We start from the raw sequence: 26,208 nt of genomic DNA on the forward strand, positions 1-26,208 counted from the left end.
TCAAACAGTTATAAAGAGGGCAGCACTGGCATTGTTTTCCAAAGATCAATTAGCTGGACATCTGTAGCAGTGTGGTTTCTGTTACACCAGCGTCAATCTGTGTCATATTTGAATTTTTGTTATCTTTTGGGTTGATTTTCATTTTTTGGCTGTTTTTAAGTTTCAAATGAGCCCGACCAAACATTAGTGTTCCTATGAATGTTTAAATCCATAACCATGCTGCTCCAACTTCTGTAGTCATGTTTATGAAATAGGTCTGGCATGTTTTGGAAACAATTAGTTTTGTATAAGTCTTCACAAAATGTAGGCTGAGCTTGTTACAGAACATGTAATTTTGTTAGCACAGGCAAAATAATTTGACTCTTAAATATATATATATATATATATATATATATATATATATATATATATATATATATATATATATATATATATATATATATATATATATATTCTCCCTATCTATTTGTACTAACTCAGTATTGTGTGGTTTTTTTTTGTTTTGTTTTAATCATTAAAGCGCAATGAAATCCATTACGGAACTTGATATCAACCCTTATATTTTATTATATAATATGCTCACAATCGCTGAAGTTTAGGATTCCCTATAAAGTATTTTTATTGATTTTTAGAAACGCATAACATGTACAATTTGTCTCTAACCATAGCCTATCTGACTAAGACATAAGTAGGCCGTGAGAACTTTCTTATGCAACAGGACATAAAAGCTATAGGCAGGCAAAAGTCACCTGCTTTTAAAAGGTAATTATCTCTTATCCTCCTCTTCTTCCTATTCTCTCTCCTCTTCTTCCTATTCTCTCTCCTCTTCTTCCTATTCTCTTTCCTCTCCTCTTCTTCCTATTCTCTTTCCTCTCCTCTTCTTCCTATTCTCTTTCCTCTCCTCTTCTTCCTATTCTCTTTCCTCTCCTCTTCTTCCTATTCTCTTTCCTCTCCTCTTCTTCCTCTTCTCTTTCCTCTCCTCTTCTTCCTCTTCTCTTTCCTCTCCTCTTCTTCCTATTCTCTTTCCTCTCCTCTTCTTCCTCTTCTCTTTCCTCTCCTCTTCTTCCTCTTCTCTTTCCTCTCCTCTTCTTCCTCTTCTCTTTCCTCTCCTCTTCTTCCTCTTCTCTTTCCTCTCCTCTTCTTCCTCTTCTCTTTCCTCTCCTCTTCTTCCTCTTCTCTTTCCTCTCCTCTTCTTCCTCTTCTCTTTCCTCTCCTCTTCTTCCTCTTCTCTTTCCTCTCCTCTTCTTCCTCTTCTCTTTCCTCTCCTCTTCTTCCTCTTCTCTTTCCTCTCCTCTTCTTCCTCTTCTCTTTCCTCTCCTCTTCTTCCTCTTCTCTTTCCTCTCCTCTTCTTCCTCTTCTCTTTCCTCTCCTCTTCTTCCTCTTCTCTTTCCTCTCCTCTTCTTCCTCTTCTCTTTCCTCTCCTCTTCTTCCTCTTCTCTTTCCTCTCCTCTTCTTCCTCTTCTCTTTCCTCTCCTCTTCTTCCTCTTCTCTTTCCTCTCCTCTTCTTCCTCTTCTCTTTCCTCTCCTCTTCTTCCTCTTCTCTTTCCTCTCCTCTTCTTCCTCTTCTCTTTCCTCTCCTCTTCTTCCTCTTCTCTTTCCTCTCCTCTTCTTCCTCTTCTCTTTCCTCTCCTCTTCTTCCTCTTCTCTTTCCTCTCCTCTTCTTCCTCTTCTCTTTCCTCTCCTCTTCTTCCTCTTCTCTTTCCTCTCCTCTTCTTCCTCTTCTCTTTCCTCTCCTCTTCTTCCTCTTCTCTTTCCTCTCCTCTTCTTCCTCTTCTCTTTCCACTCCTCTTCTTCCTCTTCTCTTTCCTCTCCTCTTCTTCCTCTTCTCTTTCCTCTCCTCTTCTTCCTCTTCTCTTTCCTCTCCTCTTCTTCCTCTTCTCTTTCCTCTCCTCTTCTTCCTCTTCTCTTTCCTCTCCTCTTCTTCCTCTTCTCTTTCCTCCTCCGTCTGACATATTGCAATATAAGTTAAGTTTGGGGCAGCACGGTGGTTTATTGGTTAGCACCTCTGCCTCACAGCGCTGGAGTCATGAATTCATTTTCCAACCATGGCCTTATCTGTGTGAAGTTTGTATGTTCTCCCCGTGTTTGTGTCGGTTTCCTCTGGATGCTCCGGTTTCCTCCCGCACTCCAAAAACATGCTAGTAGGTTAACTGCTATCAAATTGGCATTAGTCTTTCTCTATCTGTGTATGTTAGGGAATTTAGACTGAAAGCTCCAATGGGGCAGGGACTGATGTGAACAAATTTTCTGTACAGACTGCGAAATTAGTGGCACTATATAAATAGCTGATGATGAAGATGTCCAACTCACGCCAAAGTCTTCCCATTCTGGTTAGTCCTAACATTCCCTGTTTTTAATACAGAAAAGTAGTTAGCACAGCATTAATTATGTGTTTGTAGAGTGCAGACTATCCCTGTTTTTTTTTATCTATACCAGGGGTGTCCAACCTTTTAGCTTCCCTGGGCCACATTGGAAGACGACGAGTTGGTTTGGGCCGCACATAAAATACACTAACAATAGCTGATCATCAAAAAAAACATAGAAAACATAGTTAACATATTAAACTTACTTGGAAATGAAGTTAGTAAGCGTTAGGAAACCTGTTGCAGAATCATGATTAAAGCAGTAGTCCCATTACCAGCTACAATTTAACTTACCTGCATCTGCCCCTTAGTGGGGTTTCGGGAATTAAATGCCAAAAACTTTTTTTTCTCTCTTTCTGCGCCCATGAATTATTTTTTTTATTGACCAGTTTGAAATGGTCACCGATATAGGTAGCATCAGGAGGACTAATAGAAATCTACAGAGATATAAAGATAGGGTGGCGGGAAAAATGGCTCATGGAGCAGCCTCCGATAAGGGTAACAGTGGGTGATATTTTCACCCTACTCAGCACTGCACATTTAAAATGGTTTAAAATATTAAAAATACAATTATCACTTAATATTTATATTCGATACATACAGAGAACACAGCTAGTTCATAATTGCATGGTGCAGAAAGTCCAAATTCAGAGTAACAACAATAAGATACTGGATAATCTTTCACTGCTGCTGATAGTTCGCGCGGGTGACTCCTCTGTGCTGCGCTACGCAATGGATGACAGGTGTGATGACGTCACCCCCGACATACACTGCGAGCGCCACACAGAGGAGGAGACCAGGGAGGGAGCCGGAGCGCCAGCTGACGTGACCGCAAGGCAAGTATTTATTTATTTATTTTGCAGGATTTTTTTTTTCAGCGCTGCCCTCTTGCCACAACCAAAACTCCTGCTGGGCCACATTTACAGGCATGCTGGGCATGCTGTGTTAATATTATACTCAACAGATTTGTAACTTAACAGTAAGTAGTCAGCACAGTGACATCACAGAAAGGTTGCATATTGGCATTATAGTGCTGTGCGGAGCTGGCATACCCAACAAGAATAGTGTGAGGGATCATTGAATGGGTCATCATAATTGGCACCCATATCACCCTCCCCACCTCCTAATTGTCTTGATGAGGAGGGTTAACAAATTCTGATTTATACCAGGGATACCAAATCTTATATTTGCAGAGAGCCTCTCTACTCTCGTACATGAATCTTTCGTGTTTCCAAACGCTATTTACCCAAGCAATCCAGTTTGGAACACCAGGAGGCTCAAGCGCCATCCATCCTTGTGCTATGATCTCCTTAGCAAGTGATATATAGTCAAACACTATCTTATTAAAGTATTTCTCTAATGTGAGACTAAAGAGGCAAACACGTGGACACAAAGTAGGGTTAATTTCTAGTGGTGTTGAAATACATCACCACACCGCATTCCAGAAGTTTGCACCACAGGACACACCCAAATCATATGCCAAAAGGTATCTAAGGGAGCATTGCACTTGGGACAATGAATTTTTTTTTACGATGTCCCAACTTATGTAATCTAGTGGGAGTAAAATATACTCTATGTAAAATATAAAAATGCTCCTGTGGGAATCTTAAGCATGAGGTGGCTTCTCTAGTGCTACTAGTCATGATACTCCAATCCTCATCAGAAATAGAGCCAAATTGGGAGCTAGACCTGGGAGCTAAAAGGATTTAGACCCTCTGGTGACAACTGTGGTAACAGGTTAGCATAAAACACAGATATTGTTTTGTGCGAGCCCGCCATGTGAATCAGGTTTTTCAAAGGGAAGTCTGCTATTTGAAGCATGTTCCCACCAAACTGTTTAACCTTGAATTTTAGGTTTAACCTTGGCTGAGTCTTACCAGTATGCTGTCTAGTGGACTTCATCTAAAATGCATCACTGTAAAATTGTGAAGGAGGTGATGGACAGTTCAGATAGCTGAAACGTCCTAGGTCTGAATAACTGAATTACAGCTTTGTCATTTCTGATAGGCTATTTAATTTGAGCGGTCGCAGAAAGTTTGGCAATGAATCCCTGCAAATTGATCCCCAAATAGCTGATGTGTTCTGCTTTGTTGTTGATCATTTAGACCCATAGTCAGCAGAAATTTAACTTGTCCTCTTGATTTTTATTTATTTTTATTTTGTGAATTGTGTGAACTATACTGGCTGTTCAGATCAAGGATTATCATTTTTATATCAGGGCTTGGATGCGTGCGGACAAACCCCATCCCTATTGGGTGTAGTAATTAACGCTAATGATTATCCCTGCCCAAACCAACAACATTTAGGGGCATATTCAATTGTCCAAAAGTCCCGCGGTGTTAAAACTACTGCCGTTATTACGGTAGTAGTTAGCTGGATATCAGCTCGCGGCTCAGGGAGCTGCAAGCTGAAATCCAGCGAGAAAAATTAACGTATTAACGTTTTTTTCCCGCACACGGTAATAGTGTGCGGACTGCTGGATTTTCGGTGTTTCCGCCGACAATTGAATAGTGTCTAATTTAGATACACTGATGAGGCACATTGGTTGACTTTAATCTGGTACCTGATATTTAAAATAACATTGCTCTATATACAAAATAATTATTTACAAACTTCTTGAAATCTGACTGAAAATACAATCTTCATACATAACTTCATACATTTATTGTGCCAAAATGTTTAAAAATTGAAGTATTATCATTTTAAAATAAATTGCAAGTAGTGATTGTTATTTCTGATGTAAAAACTGCTATCTAACTTTCTACTTTGGCTATACCTTCTCTATCAAGCTGCCGGAGCTTGGGTCTGCTAGTTTAATAGGATTTATTTGCCAATTAACATCACATGAGATCAACCTTTAAGTGTAATAAAACATATTCTGTAATGAACCCCCTTCACCACCATTACTTTATTTCAAATGTATATATTTGCCAAGCTTATGGTTGATATTCTGTTGGTTTTTGAACTTTCTTGAATTGTTACTGGTTTTAATTTAAAAAAATATATATATTCCCCCCCCCCCCCCTCCTGTAAGTCCTACTCCTTTTTCTAAACTGGGATACGCTACTTAACTGGTGTACGGTTTCTATAAAACCCCTATAGAATTAAGTATAGTATACTTGCTGGGTCCGGCAATGTTTGAGCCTCATTTTTCTCCTTGTGTCTTACAGAGCATCCAGAGCAGGCGGATTTGTGGCTCCTGAACAGTTGTACAGTGAAGAGCCCAGCTGAGGACCACTTCAGAAACTCTATTAAGTGAGTACTATTGTTTCTAGAATTGTCCTGTAAGCTGCTGAGCTGAATGTGTTCCCCTGTGTAGAGAAGTCCATGGCATCACATTCAAGAAAACGTTTTTTTCTTTATGCCAACCATGAAACTTACATTATTCAATAGGACACCATGTACCATGCTGAAAATAAGGCTAAAACTTAGCTGACACAGTCTAATGGATTCTTAAGCTGGCCCAACAAAGTCTAATCTGCTCAAGTAGTAGTATCTCTGTCCTACTTTTCAATCTCTGTTATTGCGGTGGTATGACAACAATATACAAGGTCAGATGATGTCCAACCGTATTTGTCCAATCCTGATCAGATTACTTACTTTTTTTGATATAGATATATATATATATATATATATATATATATATATATATATATATATATATATTATTGCCACCATATTATGCATTGCTTTATAGAGAGCAGTTAATCATTTTCATTGGTTCTTGCTCTAATGGAACATTTCCATGCAAATAATGCCCTGGTCAGAATAGATGTGATTCAGCAATGCTAACCACTATGTCCCAATGATCCTTATTATTGGACAGTGTTTTGCACCAATATACACTTATACACAGGTGTGTTTTTTTGTTTTGTTTGTGTAAAAGATGTGGTAAATGACCATGTATATAGCAGCTAGTGCTTTAATAGTTTTTACATTTTAAGTTGCAACCTACTACTTACATATAATTTTAGTTTATGTGGAAGAAAAGACAGTGCCACCTATTGGAGATACTGCTGTCCACAAACATTGCCTGGTGATGAGGATGTTTCATTCATAGACTGCTACTCAGTGACACTGTTCAATACCTTCACATTTGGCAGCTCTTAATGTATCATAATAAATTCATGTGCAAGGTGTAATAAGGAATACTGTACATAACTTCATTGAACCATAGAAAGAAGAGAGAATCTGCACCAATAAAACTCTTTATAGAATAGTTATTGAATTGTGTGTGCAAAAAGCATTTGAATTTCTGCTTCAAATTGTGTAAAGTTCACTGACCATTGATCTCCTGTTTTTCATTGCTTTTAAAATGTTGTGCAGTATTGTATTATTTGGTTTGGGATGCTTCTCGCTGGCCTTTTTAGGTATTTAATCACTGACTCATCTGATATTTGGAGTATTTTTCTTACTGAATGTGAAGCACTCTGATGCAGTAGAGTTAGTACTGACCCCCTTTATCTGATAGAAGACAAACCATTAGTTGATGAGCTAGCAAAGTTGGTATTAAGACTACCTTGAATGCTAGTTGGTTTTAAGCATTTGAGTAAGTCATTTGATTACTGGCAAATTTTAAAATGACTTCTGCTTTCAATTATTATTCAAATGTTGAATTTTATTCTATAAATTTAGTGTAAATTTATAATTAGTTTTTGTACATTATTTAAACATAGAACAACAGCATCCTATAGTATTTAGATAGTAAATGTATATTTATTGCTGACTCGATGCTAACAGTTTCAAGTGTAATCATATCTAATGTGCATTCAGTCTATGACCACCGTACCATGTTTCCTACTGGTAATATAACATGTCTAAGCATGGACCTTTTATATTTTTCTTTAAACCTGTATCTTTAGCTTCAGGGGTCCGAAGTGGTTGTGTCTTTACTAGTAACTTGAATGCAAATAAAGAGTGCTACTTTTTGTTATAGGATAGAAAACAACTAGAGTTGTTAAAAATATAATCTAAAGTAATGTAATAAGAATTCAACTTCTAGCTCTTCAAGGGCCAGAAATTTGTTTTGGGGTACAGTGGTGAGTTTTGGGGCTGGTAAATTTGGGTTTGACTTTCGTTGCCGAATTCATGGTTCATAGTCAGCAGTTAAAGTAAAATAAACTACAAAATGTTCCATATTCAAGCTTAAATGCCTACATTTTCTAGTATCCCAGTCTTACTGGCGTAAATTTAATGTATTTTTAATGCTAGTACAACACATACCCACTTGGGTTTGTAATAGCATTCCTGTCTGTTGCATTTTTTACATAACCAGCTTGGTCTATCCAAACGTATTGAGGAAGCCTTCAGTGACCTACACTGACCTCAAAATGCTAGCAACAAATGCACTTACATTTTCACTTGAGATCTTCAACACTAATAAAATCACAAGGCTGGGTGTAACTACTGCTTTGTATAGCTGGGTACACACTGAAGAATTTTTCAGACCGACGTGCCATCTCAAATGATTATACCTACGACTGAAGGTCCGATCAGTATGACGATTCATGCATACACCCTGACACGATTTACCTTCAGATCTGTGCTCTTTATCTGATCCTTTGTCTTGTACTCTAGTCCGGAGAATGACAGCACAATATTCATTCATTCCCTACTGTCACATTGTCACACTGATTAAAACCGCCTTGTTATAGCTATCCATGTGTCCTAACGAATTTCATTAGCTTCTGTGATTCTGAAACAAAATATTCTGTCTCAGAACGAACAAATGAATTATTCCTTCTACAGCACTTTCTACATTTATTCACTCTGACATTCAGTGCTAACATCGGCTGAAAAGAGCCCGACTCTGTAAAATCTTTGGAGATTGTGAGCATGAGTGCATACACACTACATGATCATTAGGTGATTGATCGTAAAAAATTGAACTCTACGACCAACCAAATGAGGCGAGAGTTGTCTATTTGGGCAGACTTTCGACCATCGTGTCAGTACACACACTGAATTACTGCTAGATATTGCAGCGCTCAGCCAACTCCCAACACACCTCTCACAATTATACAACTTCACTTAAAAACTTATATATAAATCCTACATAAAGCATTGAAAATGTTGAATAGTCCTTAATTATGTTCTGCCATGTTCCATGTCATCTCATGTGTAACTTCATGTGTTCAGACCTCTCTGATAACACTCCCGTTCCATGCAAGTTAAAGAAACACACTATAAGCCTTCAAATCAATAGACCAGAAACTGAAACATCCGTTACTTACATATATGTTTCAGTAGATACAATAACGTCCGCTATCCAGTACCAGTAGGACCCGACACTGTCGACACGCGGTCTCCGTGGGATAATTACCATGCAATGACCACGATCCTATGTAAATATTTAAAAGTCCTTATTTAAGTCTATTTGCTTAGCAGCCATTGCTGATTAAATTAGCAGCCAGTTTCCTTAGTAGCTTCATGACTATGTTGATTATGGTAATGAAAACTTTGCTCTTTTTTGCTGGCATCTCATATTACTGTTATAAAAGATTTTCATTTGGAGCAAGGTGTTTAAAATGCTGTGTGACATTACCCTTAATCAATATTTTCCAAACTTCACTATAAGGTAATAAATATACTATACTTTGTGTTATATTAGACTGATTGGATTCTAAATACAGTCAATGGCATTTATGCCTTTATTTTATTTTTTCCCAATAAATTGTAACATTGACATGTAGAAGTAGATGAGTTTGGCAGTTAAAGCACACTATAAAAATCATTTGTGTTCCCTGGAATAGTATAGATTTACTGTGTCATTGCATTTGATCAATTCTTGTGTCTTTGAAAACAAAGTTTTTAAGCTTGATGGAGAAAAAGGATCCTTTCTTCCATTAAAAACTTATATTAAGTGGTGGCATATGAGATCTTTACCAAAGCAAGCCTTCAAAGGTCTCTCATTGATATAACTTTTTATCCTTATAACCCCAGAAGCTTTTAGCTTGAATATTAGAAAATGGAAAGTTTATTAAAGCTCTTAGGATGTGAGCTATTGTGTTGCTTATAAGTGCTTAGATGAAGTGCCAGCCTCTTCTGCACTCACTCATTTGGTGGAAGTTCTGTCCAGCTGTTGAGGTTTTTAAAGACTGGGAGCAAACAGTGCAGTCTACATTAGTGTTGCTGTAATAGCAGAGAACTCTGTTTCATACTGCATCTTTTATCTTACTCCGAATAGAAAGACCTTGCTGAATAACACACAGCAGACTATTTGCCAAATGCAATTTCAAGTAGTAAGGCAATTTTTTATTTTTTTTTACTTTAATTTATTTGTCACTCTCCCATAATAATTACTCACTCATACAGACACACACACACACACACACACACACACACACACACACACTCGCTCATACTCACACACACACACACACACACACGCTCATACTCACACACACACGCTCATACTCACACACACACACACACTGGCTCATACTCACACACACTGGCTCATACACACACACACACACACTGGCTCATACTCACACACACACACACGCTCATACTTCTCCTGTCTAGGAGATATCTCCTCTTTAAGTCAGGCTTGGGCAATGTGCGGCTCTGTATCTAATATAGAACTTAGCGAAGATCCTGAGACTGTTTCACTACAGCCGCTGATTGCTTATCTCTAGCCGTGAACAATATTTTTTTCAACTGTTAACTTTTAGCTTCAGGGGTCCTCGGTGGTCGTGTCTTTTATAGTAACTTGAATGAAAGTAAAGTGGGGTACTTTTCTTGTAGGATCAAAAACAACAAGAGTTGTAAACAATATAACCTTGTAACGATCATCTTACCTTTTCTCGTTCCAGCGCTGTCTTCTCCTTGCCGTGATCGGCACTTCCAGGTAGTGGGTCACATGAATCTGCTGTCGGGGAGGGTGTTTTGAATTTGCCTCTATATAATCTTGCCATTGACACTTGCTCGGTGTCGGTGCAACATGGTTGTTGTGCGTCTTGACTCCCTTTTGCTGCTCCTTGTGTGGTGCTTTCTGCTGGATCCTCTGTTCCATTTCTGCCTGTCTGACTATGTGCTGTTGAATCTCCCTGTGTACTGATCTTAAGCTGACTACGAGCCGTTGGATCTTCCCATGTATCGAGTTAGGCTTGTCTGAAGATCATCTGTCTGATATCCCGTGTACCAGATCTTAGCCTGTCTTTTTGATGCCTGACAACCCATGCATCAGTTCCTGATCTGCCAGACCTTCAATGCTGTTTACTGTGTGTTCCTGCCTTCTCTCGTAGTAATGGTCATAGCTTCTCCAGGAGCTCTCCTTTCTCTTTGGGCCTTGTGTTACATCCTGAAGCAGTTCAGAGGGCTGCGACCTGCGGGTTCCTGGCAGCAAAGTGCATCCTGCCTTGCGGTGATTTTTGGTGAATACCGGGGAATCCTTTAGACTCCGTGCCTCTGTTCTGCTAGTGCTAATTGGGATTGACACATATACTCAGTTGTAACAAACTTAAAGTATGTATTGTCAATTCATCATCAAGATATTGGTGCCCTAAACCATGAATGTAGGAAATAAGTCCAAATGAATAGGTGACTGCCCCCCTCCCAAAATTACAATCTATGTCTAGCATGATGTATAAATAGGTGAGTTTGGGCTTAATATAAAGAACTAAACATGGGAAATAAAAGAGCAATTACATGCTTTGTTTCAGTTAAGTGATTGGGCTAATTTGTACATGACCCATAATCCTTGAAATGTCAACACCTTTAAGTAATGAAGGGGTTAAGCAGAGAGTAGGTCCTGTACTATACAACAGCTGGCTGATAGCACTGCATATTTATATCATTAAGTCTACTTACTGGCTGATGTCCAAACCTTTCTGGTTGATCCTTGGTTAGGGCCTAGTAATAACATGTATGAACTTGCTATAGCAGGATTATGGCAGAAAGCAACATGATTTAAACTCATGCAGTTTTTAGTTTTGTTTAGGAATGTTTAATATGAGTTCAGCATGGGAAGCAAAGAGTTTCAATATGATATATAAAAAATATATTTGACTTATTAAAGTGTTCTTGTCATGCAGGTTTAAAAAAAATAAAAAATAAACATTAGCAGTAGAGTGTAAGTAAAGCTTAAATTCATTGTACACACAGAGAAAAACCACGGCAAAGCTGTGTCCCTCACTCTCTGTCTTGTGCTTCCTGCAGGTAACAGAAATGCTCTTTCTAGTCTGGAGCTCAGATTCCTACATCTGGCACTTGCAGTGAGGTCACAGCAAATCTAATCAAAACTCATCATGTTATGCTCCATCATGTTATACATGTCCCTTTATTGGCACCACTTATACTTCTCAGCCAGCGTTTAGAGACTGTGGGCCTGAGTCATTAAGGAAAGTAAGGCAAAAGAACGAGTAAATGTTCTCCAGGACAAATCATGTTACAATGCAAGGGGTGCAAATTAGTTTATTATTTTGTACATAAGTTAAATACTGGCTGTTTTTTCATCTAGCACACAAATACTTGATAGCTTTTTTTTATGCTGAAATTTAAAGTTGATCTAGGACATGCCCTGCCCCAACTATAAATCTGTCCCCATATTTTAAATTTACCTTCCCCCTCCAATGCTACATGATTTTGTCCAGGTGCAAAGTTCCTTTTTTATGCTTTGCTCTCCTTAATGAATCAGGCCCTGTGTATAGCCGTTTGTGGTGAAGATGGGAGAAAATAATTTTTGACAAAATTGTAGTGGAAAATAGGAGTAGTGTCACATAGTGGCTAATCTGGTTGTTTATAGCGTAAGACTCTGGAAGTCTATTTTCCATACAGTTACTATGATTATTAGCTGGGCTGGTGGGAGCCATATGGGCTTCCCCTGTATCCCTCCCTCCTTAATCCTTCCACTGTTTCTTACTTTACCAGGTGGGGGGCTGCATCTTCTGCTCCTCAGACTGGGAGTGTGATACTGTGCTGTGACCTCATTGCCCAGCTCCATACTCCCAGTCAGTCACTAATACCCCATTCATACTGCACCAAAATCCCGGGTTTTTCCCGGGGCGAGCTCAAACGACCCGGGTCTTGGTGCAGTATGAATAGTAGAAGTCCAAATTCCCGGGATTTATGGAGGGGTAATTCCCGGGTCGGACCCGGGGCGGCTGCACTATGAATGGTGCAACCCGGGGAGGGGGAGAGAGAGAGAGTCTCCCCCCCCCCCCCCCCCCCCCCACCCATATTCCAGCTTTCAGCCAATGAAAAGTGCTCTGGTGATGACTCCCACAAATTGCCAGGGCACACACTTGTGCAGTATGAATGGGGTCAACCACCCGGCAAATTCCCGGGTCCAACGTGCACTATGAATCGTGTTTCTGAGCTGGGACGCTCCGAGCCCCTGCAAAAACCAGGGATATTGCAGGGGCGGCAGTATGAAAGGGGTATAACATGGAGAACCCACAGTTAGCGGCTTCACAGATAAGAAGCTAGCTGTTGTCCCTCCCTAGTGCCTGGAACTGTGTTGATCTTAATAACACTCCTATTCTTGATTGTTAGGATCCTTTATCCTTTAAGATCAATGGAAGTTAAAATGGAACTTGAGAAAAAATTATTAGAAAATTCACTTTCCCCGTGGATCTACAAAGATCTGTTACTGATGATGAATGGTAAAGTTTATTAATAAATGTATTGGTCCCTCCAAAATGTTTCTCAATTATTCAGAGCACCTAGCCCTATCAGGGGTTTCCTCCTCTTTGTAAAAACAACATAACATTACCAGCTGTACCACTTTTACTATTGTCTGAAGTACTTGTTTGATGTGTATTAATTTTACCTCCCCCATGCCCTTGATGTTTTCCCCTCCCCTACTTTCCCTATTTTTATGTGTTTTTCTTATTTTGTTGTTAACCCCAAAATTCTAATAAAAATTTAATTTGTTAAAAAAAAAACCACCTTCCCCAATTGATAAGATTTGCAAATGATCTACTACCTTATATTAAAAATAATAACATCTGTAAGCAGCTGCTCTTCCACTTATAAAGCCCCCGGAACTGCAGACAGAATCAGTATTTCCCAGGACTCATTTGTGTTTCTGTAGTACCTATTGGTTCTCCCATCCACTCCCATTCTCAGTGGCTATATGGTATCTCCCGTGTTATATTACAGCAACATAGAAGGACTGTGAAAAAAAACTGTTTCAGAGTGCAATTTCAAGGGTTTGGAAAAAGGGAAGGAGCTGCTCAGTTAGACTATTTAACCATGCTTGATGCTTTAAAGCGGTTTCTAACATACCTACTTGTAAGAAGGAGGTTTCAGCCAGCTTTTTAAGTATGTATGAAAAAATAATCTTGATACTCACATCCTTATCTTTACTTATTTACTACAATAGAACCTAGCAGACAATTCATAGATTAACCGTAGCTTGGGCTGTTTTATTTGCAGCATTGCTGTCCCTTGTCTAGAGCAATGGTTCTCAATCTGTTTTAGCACATGGAATCCTAAAAAAAAGCTACAGACCGTACTGAGGAAGCCCTACAAGTCCATATCCCATTCCCTCCAACACTGGGCTACTAACTAAAAAAATATATAATTTGAGTAGTAGATAAAGTAAGCAAATAAAATACCATCATTAATTTGTCTTTTATGTCCATTGAGTCATCCACTTCTTTGGAAAATTTAGCACAGTACAGCATAGAACATTGCACGTGACGTTTGGTTTTATGACATCAGGGCTGAAAAAGAATTTTCTGGAGTCAAGCAGTGATGGGTTGCGCTATATCGATGGCGGAATGGTTGGAGTTGAATGCTGGCACCCAAATTTTAATTCATACATACAAATTTAGGACAGCCTATAAATATTTTCTGCCATAGCACTTTTTCGTCTCAAACCCGGTTTGAGAAGCACAGGTCTAGCACACCACAGTAAGGACACTTTTATTAAGGTGCAGTGTATGGGGTCTGTGCTTTAACAGGTGCATATAAAAAGCACTTCATATAGCTGGTTCATTAGGGAACCAGCAGTTGCAGAAAGAGAAGATAAGTACCTAATTGTTGTGTGCTACATCATTGCCAGTGTATTCTCTATTGTAGCCCTAAGGTTTAAAATTGTAACTCTCTGCAGAGAAGCCAAGTTTAAGTTTTAAATTATTTAACTATATGATACAGAAAAAATAAGGTGTTTTGCAGACATTAAGGATTATCAAATGGGGAGTTAGTATTTTAAACAGTGAATATCTACTTTTATATTATATGTTATGTTGTGTTATATAGAGTGCCTCATATTCCCATTCACACACACGTTGCTCTGCTAATACATTTTTCGTTTATGTGGTATACTGGATGTAAAGTGTTTAGGCCAGATCCAAATAACTTTCCTCTTATCTTTGTCTACAATAAAATAAACTTCTTTTTGTTTTTTTGAACATTCTGTTCTTTATTGCTTCTGTTTTCCATTAGTTTCTCTTCTTTCAAATCGCTGGAAACAAGTTGCTTATTTCTTTTCAAAGCAAATTAATCTAGTTCACTTGTGTTTTTCAATTATTTTTCTCCTGTATAGCAGCAGACGTCAGAGCCAAGGTTGGGCCAGGTGGTTCCTCCTTCACCCTGCATGTTTCTTCTGTATTTCCTCTCTGTGCACTCTCCCTGTTGGACAGTGACAAATGAGGTCTTGTTAAAGGCTCACACTGTTTACTTACAGAATGTTCTCTTTTTTGAAGTGTCAAATCCAGAGATCTACAAGAGTATTTTACTTTGCCATTGTTGTGAAAGCAGGCATGCTTGTGACCCACAGTCTGTTTTGTATTTTTTTTTTTTGCTATCCTTTTATTTGTATAGCACGAACATGTTATACAGCTCTGTACAATAATATCATCCTAATTTGCATAAGGCCCTGACCACAAGCCAATACCAATGAACCTACCAATATGTTTTTTTTGGATTGTGGGAGGATGAATCTACCTAAACACAGTAGGATCATGTAAATGCCGTTCGGAATTCAACCCAATTTACCAGTGCTGCGAGGCATCAATTCTAGACACTGTTTTACCTTGCTGTCTAATATATAGAGCACTGGTGGCCAACATGTGGACTGCATATGGACCAACAAGGCTATTTTTGCAACCTGTGGAAAACCGAACATATACAGGAAAATCCGGAACAAAAATACTACTGTAGTAATTTTCTTCCTGACCCTCTGTGTATGTCCTTTTTTGTACAGAGTCTCGCCGTGCCTGTGGGGGGGTCTGGCCCGACAGTCGCAGTGAGACACTACCATTTGTCAATGAGGTCAGAGAGTCAGCAAATTCAAATGAATGAGCTTCACATGGATTCTTTGCCAGATGTCCCTGAAGTGCAGAGGGGTTGGGGGGTAGGTTACTACAGAGGTATTGTAGGTGTGGCTGTTTGACCAAACAGGTACTTGCACACTTGATAGAGTTCACTGACCTTCTAACGCTAGCTGATACACTGTCGGCTGCTCCATGCAGATGTTTTTCCTGGGGCTCATCTGTCTCCTCTTACCGCTTTGGCCAAAAACGTGGTAGTGTGAGCAGGGGGACCAAGCAGAAGCCGCAATTAAATGTTTGTCTTGGTTGGTTCACTTATCTGTAGCGACTTCCTACTCTTCCACGCTCCCCCCAAATGGAATGGACTTGACAATTTTTGTACTAAAGTACCAGAGGGGCCCTGCCCTGGAACAAAGACTGCTCAATAATCACATGACATTGGTTATTCCTTTTGAGGACATACTATCAGAGGAAAATAACTTTAATGTAGCTGACCATTAAATGATCTTTATAATAATAATAAAAAATCCATACATTGTAGTCTAATAATTCTACAAAATACTGACTCGATAGATTGCAGATGTTTTTATCACACTGCCAAGTAGAGCGATTTACAAGCTCTCAGATTTTGTAACGCCCATATTCCCTACAGAATTTTTCAGTATAAGGTTTTTAGAACTTCTTGCATTCCAGCTGACTCTCATATATTATTTAGATAATTTTGAATGTGCCCTGGAATTGGGAAACATGAGTTCCATTGGTAGATTGGTTCACTTTCAAATTTTCAATCTGAAGAGATCAAATCCCATAAGTACATGTTGTAGCTGCACCTAACATTAAAGGACATGTCTACTTTTGCTTTACCTGCCCATATACATATATAGTATGTGTGTATGTGCGGGAGTTCTCATTCTGGGATAGGGAGTCTTTTTTAAGGTGCTTTTGGTAGCAAAGGTGGACCTTGTTTGCAGGGCTTGCAAATATAGATGTATCCAATACCTTATTTCTGCATATGCTTCCTTATTTCTTGAATTATATATATATATATATATATATATATATATATATATATATATATATATATATATATATATATATATATATATATTATTACATTTTGTGTATTGTTCAGCCATGTGTGCTGTTTCATTGTTTTATAATCTATTGTGGAAGCTCCTAGACAACTGGTAATATAAAGTTTGGATTTGCTCTGTTCACTCTCATGTTCATCATGAAATTAACAAAGTATTAAGATGCCAGTGGCTTTACAATGGAAGCTGTGGGCCAATTTCTCTCTTCTAGCTACCACTTCCGGCTCATACTAGCGGGGGTTTTTCTTGTTTTTTTTAAAAAGACTATTAAATTTCGCCACAAAAAGTATAGACAATCGACATGGTCAAAAGGTACTTTAAACAAATGATACCTAATAGTAAAGGCAAGATGAGACAACCAAATTTAATTAGAATAATAGCTCAGTAAAAGCATATGCAATAGGAACAGTAACACAAAACTGAAAATAGACCCAGAAAAGTAGTATAACAGTGTGACGATGTAAATATAGGGAAGGGGAGTAGGAAAGAGAAGGGCTGGGAATAAGTGGGTGGGGGGGGTGGGGGTTAGTGAGACAGAAATCGGGGCCTCCGGGGGCCGAGTGATAGTAAGTCATATGTAATCTACTATATATCAATCATAAGAAGAGGGCAGAGACACTCCGAGGAAGGTCAGGTGAATATGCAAACCCAGAAACACCATTATAAATGAACCAATCACCCCAAATTTGTGAGAATATGTGAGTTTACTTATTTAGATATACAGAATTTTTTTCCATAGATGCCAGGTATCATATTTTATTAAGTAGTTGCTGTCTAGAGGGGAGATCGGGATTTTTCCAATGCTTTGCAACTAGACATCTTGCAGACAAATTGTCTGTTCAGGTCCTCAATGCTGCATGTTTAGCTATGGCCTCAATAGGGGAGCCGAGGAAAAATGACCATGGGCACTTGGAGACCTGGACGGTAGTAACATCACTGATGAGGGCTGCAACCTCATCCCAGAAAGAGGCGATACGTGGGCAAGACCACCAGACATGGAGAAAGGACCCCTGTTCCCCACAACCTCTCCAGCATGAATCAGAGGTGGAACCATATATTCTTTTCAGCCTAGTGGGCACCAGGTACCAACGATAATATATTTTATATGCGCTTTGCTTGACAAGGGATGAAATGGATGTCTTGGAGACTCTCTCACTAATTGTTGCCCAAGTGTCCCGTCCGGGCGGTACACCCAAGTCAGCCTCCCACCTGAGTTCATGGATGGGGGTTTTGGGTTGTTTGTAGGAGATTAGCAAGCTATTTAGTGTGGAAATAATCCCCATATGTAGAGGCGATAGTACACATAGGTATTCCAGGGGGTTAAAGTTCTTGTTATATCGGGTTTAGGAAGGGAGTCGTCATAGTGTTCCAATTGGAGAAAAGCAAACGGGCTGACATTGGGGAAGTTAAATTTGTCTCCCAGCAACGGTAGTGAAATACACTGGTTTGCTTGTAAGATGTCCCCCACCATCCTGATACCTCTGCCGTGCCAGGCCTTGAAACGAGAGGAGCATTGATCTGGGGTAAAGGTGGGATTGTTCCAGAGAGGTGTTATATGGGAATGAGTAATGGCAAAAGGAGGCCTCCAGATCAATCCTTCGAGGACCTTGGTATTTTGTAAACCACGCCACAGCCTGGCTCAGGTGGGCAGCAATATAATATGAGCGGATGTCTGGAAATCCCTTTCCACCGCTAATCGTTGCTCTACACAGAGTAGTGAAACTAGTGCGTGGGGGTTTAAGCTGCCAAACGAATTGAGAAAACCACCAATGCAATTGGGTTAGGGTGTATCTAGGAACCTGCATCGGGAGAGTACCCAACCAGGAGATGATTCTTTTTTGCCACCTAAGCAGATTCAGTTTAATTGCTTTAACTATGGAGGGGAAGTTTTCTGCATATGATTATTCATATTGGACAGTAATATTGACTCCAAGGTATTTTATTTTGGTATGCTGCCAGGGAAAGTTAGTTACTTTTAAGAAGACCCAGGGTGGGAGATGATACATGGAGAGTGAGGGATTCCATTTTGGATAGGTTAATTTTATAGCCAGAAGCTGAGCCATAATCTGTAAGAGTGTAAAACAAATTTGGGGAGCGAGATGTGGGGAAAAGTTAACATAACAAGGATATTCCTCGGAGCCAACCTTAACTCCTTTGATATCTGGGGAAAATAGGACCATGGCTGCCAGGGGCTAAATCACAAGAGCAAAAATCAGAGGGGAGAGGGGGCACCCATGACGAGTGCCATTGGTGATTGAAATTGGGGAGGAAACCACCCCATTCACTGAAATCCTAGCAGAGGGATTTGAGTATAAAGCTTGGATACCTTGAAGAAAAGTGCCCTCAAAACCAAATGTCCTAAGGGTTTCCAACATGAAGGGCCAACTGATTCAGTCGAAGGCCTTCTATGCGTCCAGAGAAAGCACTACAGCCGGGGTTTTGGTGGAATTAATATAGTGAATGAGACTAACAATTCTTCTGGTGTTATCACACGCCTGACGGCCTGGTATGAAGCCCATCTGATCATTATGTATCAGAAGGGGTAGTACCGCATTAAGGCGATCAGCAAGGATTTTCGCATATATGGCTTATCTGCAGCAACTGCATATAAAACATTATTTTATATGCCATTATTTTGTTTTTCCTGATTTTATATTTACCAGCAACTACTTTTACCTGTTATTATTCTTGCCTATTTCCATTGTCCTTATTACCTCTCCTTCTATTATTCCTTGCCTTACACGCCCTAATTGGCTATTGTCCTCCATCTTGCTATTGTCTCCCTGCTTATTCTTACCTGTTATCCGCTGTCCTTATTATCTTACTGTTCTGCTATCATTCTTACCTGTCTCCATTGTCCTTATTATCTCACTGTACTGTTGTTCCATGCCCTCCACGCCCTAATTCGTTATTATCTTCTACCTTTTCATTGTCTTCCTACCATTGTTCTTACCTGTTTTTCACTGTCCCCACTATCTCACTGTTCTGTTACTCTCTCTCCCTACTATGCCTCCCCGCTCTCACTCCATACCCATACTCTCCCCCCACCCTACCTCTCCCGTTCCTCCCCGCCATCCTCCGCGCGCTGCTCATCTTGCTAACCTCATCCCCATTTCCCCCCTCTCCTCTCCCCCTTTCTTCTGTGCCCTCTGAAATGCCAGATCCGTCCGCAACCAGCTGACTGCTATCCACGACCTCTTTCTATCCAACTCCTTTAACCTTCTTGCCGTTACTGAAACCTGGCTCTCCGATTCTGATACTACTTCCCCCGCTGCCCTCTCCTATGGTGGCCTCTCCTTCACCCACTCCGCCAGGCCTGGTGCCCGCCCAGGCGGTGGAGTTAACCTCCTCCTCTCCTCCATCTGTACTTTTCGTGTCATTCCACCTGAACCCTCCCTCTCCTTCTCCTCTTTTGAAGCTCACTCCATCCGTCTCTTCTACCCCATCCATCTCCGCGTCACTGTCATCTACGCCCCCCCTGGCCCCACCTCCCTCTTCCTTGACAACTTTGCTAGCTGGCTTCCTCACTACCTCTCCTCCAATCTCCCCTCGATCATTCTCGGTGACTTTAACATCCCCATTGACAACCCCACCTACCCTGCTTACCCTCTCTTCCTCCCTTAGTCTCACCCAATGGACCTCCTCCTCTACCCACTGCCTTGGTCACTCCCTTGATCTTGTCTTCTCCTACCTTGTCTTCTCCGACTTCTCCATCTCTCCCTTTTCTCTATCTGACCACCATCTCCTCTCCTTCTCTCTCTCCTCTTCTCCTGCTCCCCTCCCCCTGCCCAAACCTACTCTGTCCATACGCAACCTTGACGCTCTTGACCCTGCCTCTCTGTCCTCCTCTCTCGATACCCTCCTTTCTCCCCTTTCCTCCCAGGCCTACCCCAACCAGGCGGTCTCCCTCTACAATCACACCCTCACCTCCGCTCTGGACACGGTCACCCCTGCCCACTCCGTCCACCCTCGCTGCTCCAAACCCCAACCCTGGCACTCCAAATTTACCCGCTTCCTCCAAAAATGCTCCCGTTCCGCCGAACGTCACTGGAGAAAATCCCGCTCCCTGGCTGACTTCCTCCACTTTAAATTCATCCTTTCATCCTACAGCTCTGCCCTCTCACTCGCTAAACAATCTTTCTTTAAATCCCTCATCTCTTCCCAGTCCTCTAACCCCTGCCGCCTCTTTGCCACCTTCAGCACTCTCCTGGCCACCTCCCCTCCCCCCCTCCCTCCTCCCTGACTGCCTCTGATTTCGCCTCCTTCTTCTCCTCTAAAATGGAGGCCATCCAACTTGAAATCTCCTCCGCCACACTCTCTTCCACCCCTCCCACTCTTCTGTCCTCCCCCCCCGACCCACCTTCCCCTCCACTACTTCCGTCCCACCACCGGCGAGGAAGTCCACTTTCTCATTTCATCCTCCCCCCCCCGACTACCTGCCCCCTGGATCCCATCCCCTCCCACCTTCTTCGCTCCCTTTCCCCCACCACCTGCTCCCACCTCGCTCACCTCTTTAATTTCTCCCTCTCCACTGGCATCTTCCCCTCCTCCTTCAAACATGCTCTCGTATCCCCCATTCTCAAGAAACCTAATCTCGACCCCACTTCTCTCTCGAACTATCGCCCCATATCTCTTCTCCCTTTTGCCTCCAAAATTCTCGAGAGGCTCGTCTGCAGCCGTCTCACCTCCTACCTTTCTGAATACTCCCTCCTTGATCCTCTCCAGTCTGGTTTCCGCCCCCTCCACTCCACTGAAACTGCCCTGGCTAAAGTCACCAATGACCTCCTCTCTGCAAAAGCCAGGGGCCACTTCTCCCTTCTCATCCTCCTTGACCTCTCTGCAGCCTTTGACACCGTTGACCACCCCTTCCTCCTTCACACTCTCCAGTCTTTCGGCCTCTCCGGCCCAGTCCTGTCCTGGTTCACCTCTTACCTTACTCACCGTTCCTTCTCTGTCACCACCTCTGGGTCTCTCTCCCCCCCCATCCACCCTTCCAGTCGGGGTCCCTCAGGGCTCTTTTCTGGGACCCTTACTCTTCTCTCTATACACCTCCTCCCTGGGTGAACTCATCAGCTCCTTCGGCTTCAGCTACCACCTTTACGCTGACGACACTCAACTATACCTCTCCTCTCCTGATCTCTCTCCCTCCCTCCTCTCTAGGGTGTCCGCCTGCCTCTCTGCCATCTCCTCCTGGATGTCCTCTCGATTCCTCAAACTTAACCTTGCCAAAACTGAGCTCATAGTTTTTCCTCCCTCTCATACCCCATCCCCTTCTGACCTCTCCATCACTGTCGACAACACCTCTATCTCCCCTGTCCCCCAACTTCGCTGCCTTGGTGTCATCCTCGACTCCTCTCTCTGCTTTGGCCCCCACATCCTCTCTCTTGCTAAATCCTGCCGCTTCCAGCTCCGCAACATCGCTCGCATCCGGCCCTTCCTCTCCCAAGATGCCACCAAATGCCTTATCCACTCTCTGATCATCTCCCGCCTGGACTACTGCAACCTCCTCCTCACTGGCCTCCCCCACTCTCATCTCGATCCCCTTCGATCCGTCCTTAACGCTGCAGCTAGGCTTATTTTCCTCTCTCGCCGCTCCTCTTTTGTCTCCCCCCTCTACCTAGCCCTTCACTGGCTCCCATTCCCCTTCAGAATCCTCTTTAAGCTTCTCACACTCACCTTCAAGGCCCTCGCCAACTCCACTGCACCCTACATCTCCACCCTCCTCTCTATTCATGCTCCATCCCGCCCTCTCCGTTCTGCCTCTGACCGTCGCCTCTCTTCCCCCCTTATAACCTCCTCCCACGCGCGTATCCAAAACTTCGCCCGAGCTGCCCCCCTCCACTGGAACAAGCTCCCTCCCTCCATCAGAACTTCCCCTAATCTGTCCAGTTTCAAACGGGCCCTAAAAACCCACCTTTTTCTTAAAGCCTTTCTGTCTCCCACTTAACTTCCTACCTTATCTTCTGCCTCTGTCCCCCTACTCTCCCTCTCTCCCCTGCGTCTCTGTCTGTCCACCCCTCCTCTTAGATTGTACGCTCCTCTAAACAGGGCCATCTCTCCTTCTGTTTCCACCACTTCTAACTCTGCTCTCCAGCTACTTAGCCCTCCTCCTCGAGGGTCCTCCACCCCACGTCCACTCTCGCTCCCTCCTCCCCCCTGGGGGTCTCCCTGTCTCACGCGCCCTCCTTCTTGGGCCCCGTCGTTTGCGGATCCTCCCTCCCCTTCCCCGCCCTCTCTAGCTGTGCATTGAGCTTATTGAGTTGCTGTGTTTACTGTACTGTGCTGTCTCCCATTGTATTGTAATTTTGTTTGTCTCTGTACGGCGTTGCGGATGCCTTGTGGCGCCTTATAAATAAATATTAATAATAATAATAATAATATCTTGATGTCTGTGTTCAAAAGTGATTATGGATCTGTAATTGGCACAATCCGACTGATCCTTGCCCTCTTTTGGGATGACAATGATACGTGCTTCAAAAGCTTCCTTTGAAAACGAGCCACCCTTAAGTACACTGTTAAACAAGTCAGCAAGATAAGGCGAATAAACTTATTATATGTTTTATAGTAAGTAGCTGTGAAACCATCATGACCCGGCGCTTTGTTAGATTTCAAACTTTTGATAACGCCAAAAATTTCCTGTATTTTAAAGTCAGCCCCCAATTGCCTAGGTTAGAGAGGGGCCATGTGCTCACTTGTGTTTTTTTTTTTAAATGAATGCTGCTTTCTATTTTAGCCATGGTTTATTTTAACAAGATATCGTACAACTGAAGTTGAGAAGTAAATGGTAGGTTATGAATCTGCTTGATATCTGCATCTGATACCATTCAATCACCTCAGGAATATTGCTGAACTGAATACATTTTTTGACTAAGGTTTTTATTCTGTTTTTAATTATTTACCTGTCATATTTGTAAGGTTTCAAGATAAGTGTGGAATGTACATATAAACACACACACTAAAACATAAACTAAAAATCAATGGCACAGTAAGTGACTACTAGCCTTACATCAATTTGTTTTGCCAAGTGACACCTATTCTAGGTAAGCACAGTGTTATTACAGTTCCTGGTAGCTGCAAAGAGTTGAAGTGTTATGTGTCTCAAAAGTAGTGCCAGTTGGCACTTTCTTTCAAGTCCTGCCTGTAATTTTCCCCACCCCTTCATCAGGTTTTTTTTTTTTATCGCCTTCTCTCAATTGCTTTTGGAACTACCTGCATGGACAGATGGTGCAGGGTGGGGACAGCACAAGCTATCCTATGTTAACTTACAGATGGAGTGGAGCTCGCCAGATGCACTTTGTTTACAAAGAGGCACTGGGATACTAGAGTAAGCCGGTGCCCTAGGCAGTCTTTTCATCATTCTGTGCTGGCAGACCAGCCCACTAAATAGCTCTTATCCAGAAGCACAACAGTAATTAATTGACTTGCTGACTATTAATAAGAAATGGCCAGTACTTTTAGGAGTTCAGTATAGTCAAAAAACATTTTTTTGTGTAGGGTGAAGCTAGAGAGATACACTGTTAATTTTGTATCCCAGTTTGCTTTACAAATTACCTATCTTTTTAAATTGTGTAGATATATTTTAAACAGCTAATCAGCCTGTAAAAAATTATTATACTCAAAGATTAGTAAGTCTAGCAAATGATTATGAAAGTCACTTTTAACCAGTCGTACTGATATAAGCCTTATTTTTTTGTTTTGGTTTCCTCTTGTGAATTTTATTTTATGTTTCATAGCAGATGTTGGGCATCTGTACTAAGTTGTAAATAATTACAGGCCCAGGCAGTAAGCAGAACAGAAGTTTGCAGCAGCTTACTACTGTGTGGTTTTGTGACTGGGCACATCCTTGTACTATGTAGGGAAACAGCAGTCCAACTGCAGACCATTGGAAAATTGTTGCTGTTGAAAAAAGCAATTTTCTTAAATGCAAAAGAGCGAATCTCTCTCAGTGGGTCTCTGGCTTTCTGTGGGTCTTGTTAACCTGTGTTCTGGTGGGTTTTATTCATTCCATACCTCCCAACATTTGGGTAGACTGTATTGGGACAGGGGGTGGGCACCTCCCCCCTCCCGAGGGCTTGTCTAGAGCTGCCCCTTATCTCCTCCCCTTCAAACGCCTTCATGACATGGAGAGCAGCAGTGAACAGAGAATACTTCACAACTTTCCCACCTGCAGGACAAAGCTGTCCTGATGGGGGTGATGGGACATGGCTCTCAAATCAGGACCGTTGGGAGGTGGTATGTGTTGTGCAGCAAGAACATGTTCTACTGACTTTAAAAATCGTATCCATTGATGCTTAATTGAAAAGGGATAACAAATTACACTTTTTTTATTTTTTTTATTATGGAGGACAAATCAAAAATAAAACATGGGGACGAGTGAGCCCTACTCTTCCCCCCCCCCCCCATGCTAATCAAAACATGTGCATTTATACCAGTTATGTAAGCTAATGGGTGATGGCTTTATTACATGTCAAAACAAGCATACATGGTAAGCTTTAATGACTGTTTTAGCTATCACTTCAGTTGTCGCCTGCTCTTATTAGTAGTCATCACAGTACAGCCCAATAATTCTGATACGGTTCTAAACTGTTCATGTAGAAATGGTGGCTGGTATTTGTGGCTGGTATTTGCTAATGCTTGGCCCAAGCCATGTATATACTTTATACTGTACAGCCTCCAAGCTATCTAAACCTATTCAAGTACATTTTACTATTTAGACTTTTAAAAACCTGTTTGTCGTAAGTATAATAATGCAATGTTGTTCAACCTGTGATCATTTATCGAGTATACATCCGCATTTTTGTTACATTTATCACTCTTATTGTTCTCTTATTTTGTATTTAGGAACTTCAGAATATGAGTTCCTTTCTTTGTTGAACCATTTTTACCCCTTTCAATCCTGGTATATGTTGATTTTTTTCACAAATAAACACGTGTAAATACCTCATGCACACCCTTAACAGTTTAACTTTTAGTGACCATTAGTTGTACCTTTACAGTTTTGTTTTATACCTTTTACTCATTTGGAAGAGCAATCACTATGTCCATCAAAAGTGACTTTTACTTGAATATAAGTAGAGGTCACTGCTGTTTAAATAGGAGAAATGTTCTGTTTAAAAACTAACCTGCTGGTGCGGCCTAATAAAAGCATTTTATTTTATTTTTTTAGACACACTGTAATTTTGAAAAGATACGTGTGCCAGTATAAATGAAGAGGATGAATCTACAAGTTTATAGAGTGATGCAATACCATAAACACTATCCCCACAACCCAGACTGGCACAGTATGTTGCATACTTATCATAACGTCTTTCTTTTTGCCCTGAGTTCCCTGAAAACTCAGAGAATTTGGCCAGACAATTTGCAAAGTGTTTGCTTAAACCAGACTAGGCCCATTTAATATTTTAATTAGAATAAAATAAAACTGTAAACATGTGTGCTGTCCAAACAGGATTATAAGTTTGCCAACATTTCAAATCTTTTGTGAGGAAGTAACTTTTGTCCAGGCTGTTTATCACTTGGTAATAGCTGGTG

General features: G+C 41.3%; 1 protein-coding gene across 1 annotated transcript in view; it reads left to right on the forward strand.

Annotated features, from left to right (window-relative positions):
• Positions 1-26,208, forward strand: part of CDKAL1 (CDKAL1 threonylcarbamoyladenosine tRNA methylthiotransferase) — a 731,528-nt gene that overhangs the window by 69,298 nt on the left and 636,022 nt on the right. Inside the window, exon 5 of the mRNA XM_075213134.1 lies at positions 5,534-5,618. Within this exon, the coding sequence (XP_075069235.1) occupies positions 5,534-5,618 (85 nt within the window). The remainder of the gene's footprint in view (positions 1-5,533; positions 5,619-26,208) is intronic.

The sequence above is a fragment of the Mixophyes fleayi genome, chromosome 5 (assembly GCF_038048845.1).
Source record: "Mixophyes fleayi isolate aMixFle1 chromosome 5, aMixFle1.hap1, whole genome shotgun sequence".
NCBI classification, from domain to species: domain Eukaryota; kingdom Metazoa; phylum Chordata; class Amphibia; order Anura; family Limnodynastidae; genus Mixophyes; species Mixophyes fleayi.